The sequence below is a fragment of the Pelmatolapia mariae genome, linkage group LG7 (assembly GCF_036321145.2).
Source record: "Pelmatolapia mariae isolate MD_Pm_ZW linkage group LG7, Pm_UMD_F_2, whole genome shotgun sequence".
In the NCBI taxonomy this organism is placed as follows: domain Eukaryota; kingdom Metazoa; phylum Chordata; class Actinopteri; order Cichliformes; family Cichlidae; genus Pelmatolapia; species Pelmatolapia mariae.
The window spans coordinates 45,343,829-45,345,807 of NC_086233.1; the positions used below are offsets into that span (position 1 = coordinate 45,343,829).

The following is a 1,979-nucleotide window of genomic DNA, read 5'->3' on the forward strand; positions in this document are numbered from 1 at the left end:
ATTCTACTAAATTTCATGTTATCATGAGTGTTACATATCTTTTTAAGTGATTAATGTATGTTCAGTTCTGTGAAATGTCTCAAATAGTTATTAGCAAATTAAATTTAGGATCTCATTTTGTAAAGTTAGTTAGTAGCATGGTTGTTTGAAGTATTGCTTGACATTCTGAACATATGCACAGAAAATCCCTTGAAGCTACGATCACAATATTTAATACAATCTCTATTTTGAATGATCAGCTTTCATTTTTTCTGGGAAAAACGTACGTTACATATATTTTTAATTATCATTTTAGTTCTTCACTGAGAAGATGAACCCACTTCTTTTTTTGTGCATCTTGTGCCTATCGGTCCACATCACCTACACTCGCCTACCTCCTGATCTTAAAGGTGAGAAAGGAGATCAAGGAGATCCTGGGTTGCCAGGAGTACCTGGACCACGTGGGAGAACTGGAATTCCTGGACTTCCTGGACGTCCTGGTGAAATAGGTCAAAAACATTATGAGTTCACCACAAGAATGTTGTAAAGAATAGAACTTCTTATCATCATTTGATTTGGGCCCACATTTATGCAATTTGACTTTAGAAGGCTTAATGCATGTTTCTTTGTTTTCAGGGGATATAGGAACACGTGGGCTTCTTGGGCACCCTGGAGAAACAGTGTGCACTGAAGGTAAGGATAAGATAAGATACAATAAGATACGAAGATCCCATGTAGCATACTGATATTAGTTTCAATCTGTGTCAGACAGCACAAGATCAACTTGATGACAGATTGCACAGTGAATTAGTTGTTGCTCTGCAATTTAAAAGAAAAATAGATCACACAAACTCATCAGCTCCTTTCATTCCTGTTGTACTCTCACAATTTAATTTCAGCTACAGTTGAATCCAGTTGCCCAGATGTTGAAAGCTTAAAAAGCAGACTTGCTGAGTTAGAACTGGGTAAGTATCACAATCAAGGTATTATTAATTATGTTTATTTAAAACTCTTTCAAAGGCCATCCGTTAATAATTTGTTGTTGCTATTTACAATAAATCCAGTGTTTTTGCCTGATGTTACAACTTGATCAACATTAAAACAGTTAAGAGTTAATTAACAGTTAGTAGCAATATAAAAATCTGAATTGGCATATTCATTTAGAAGCCTCCAGAGATTTGGGGTATGGTGTGTGATCTTGTTCCTACAAGCTCTGTGTTTTTAAAATTTGATTTTACTTGCCTTTCTTTTATCTAACTATGACAAATGCACATTGAAGATAAAGTTTTTTTTCATGGTTTCTTAATTGCTTATTTGCTTTTTTAATGTTTTCTCGAGTCACAGTTTGTTCCCTGACATTTTTCTGTTCTCTAGCCATAAATTATCACTTTGTCCGGAGAGTTGGTCAGAAATACTTTGTGTCCAACAAGGAGAGAGGCTCTTTCTCCAGGGCTGTCGAATTCTGCTCCCAACAACACTTAGAGCTGGCTTTGCCCCAGAACGAGGAGGAGAACAACGCATTGACTCAAGTGTTTGGCGATGATTACAAGGCAGCTTGGATCAGTATCAACAATAAAAAGGCAGAGGGGAAATTTGAGGTGGATATGAAAAACCAACGTCTGACTTTTACCAAGTGGGGAGAAGGACAGCCAGACAAATCCATCCAAGATACAGGCTGCACCATGCTGTCAGAAAACGGCATCTGGCGGGTTACACCAGAATGCTCCATCAACGCTTACATCATTTGTCAGTTATAGAAAAATCACGGTTCCTTGCAAATCTTGCTTTGAGCGATTTCTCCCCACTATCATGTTTATCTCAACTTTTTTATCGCACAACATTCTTATATTACATGTAGAGAAATGTTCTCATTTATCCCAAAGGAACGAAAATCTAAACTTCTAAGTTAATTACTCATAAACAGTTTCATTGTTTTGGGCAGATAACACAACATGATGAGCATGTAAGTAATTAAGACAAAATCTCATGAGACAAACAAA

At 36.6% G+C, this 1,979-nt stretch overlaps 1 protein-coding gene across 1 annotated transcript; it reads left to right on the forward strand.

Moving 5' to 3' along the window:
- Positions 1 to 310: 310 nt before the first annotated feature.
- Positions 311 to 1,736, forward strand: LOC134631790 (mannose-binding protein C-like). The gene is made up of 4 exons (XM_063480346.1): positions 311 to 479; positions 616 to 672; positions 879 to 944; positions 1,354 to 1,736. Exons 1-4 carry the CDS (start codon positions 311 to 313, stop codon positions 1,734 to 1,736), a joined length of 675 nt encoding a protein of 224 aa, XP_063336416.1.
- Positions 1,737 to 1,979: the final 243 nt, after the last annotated feature.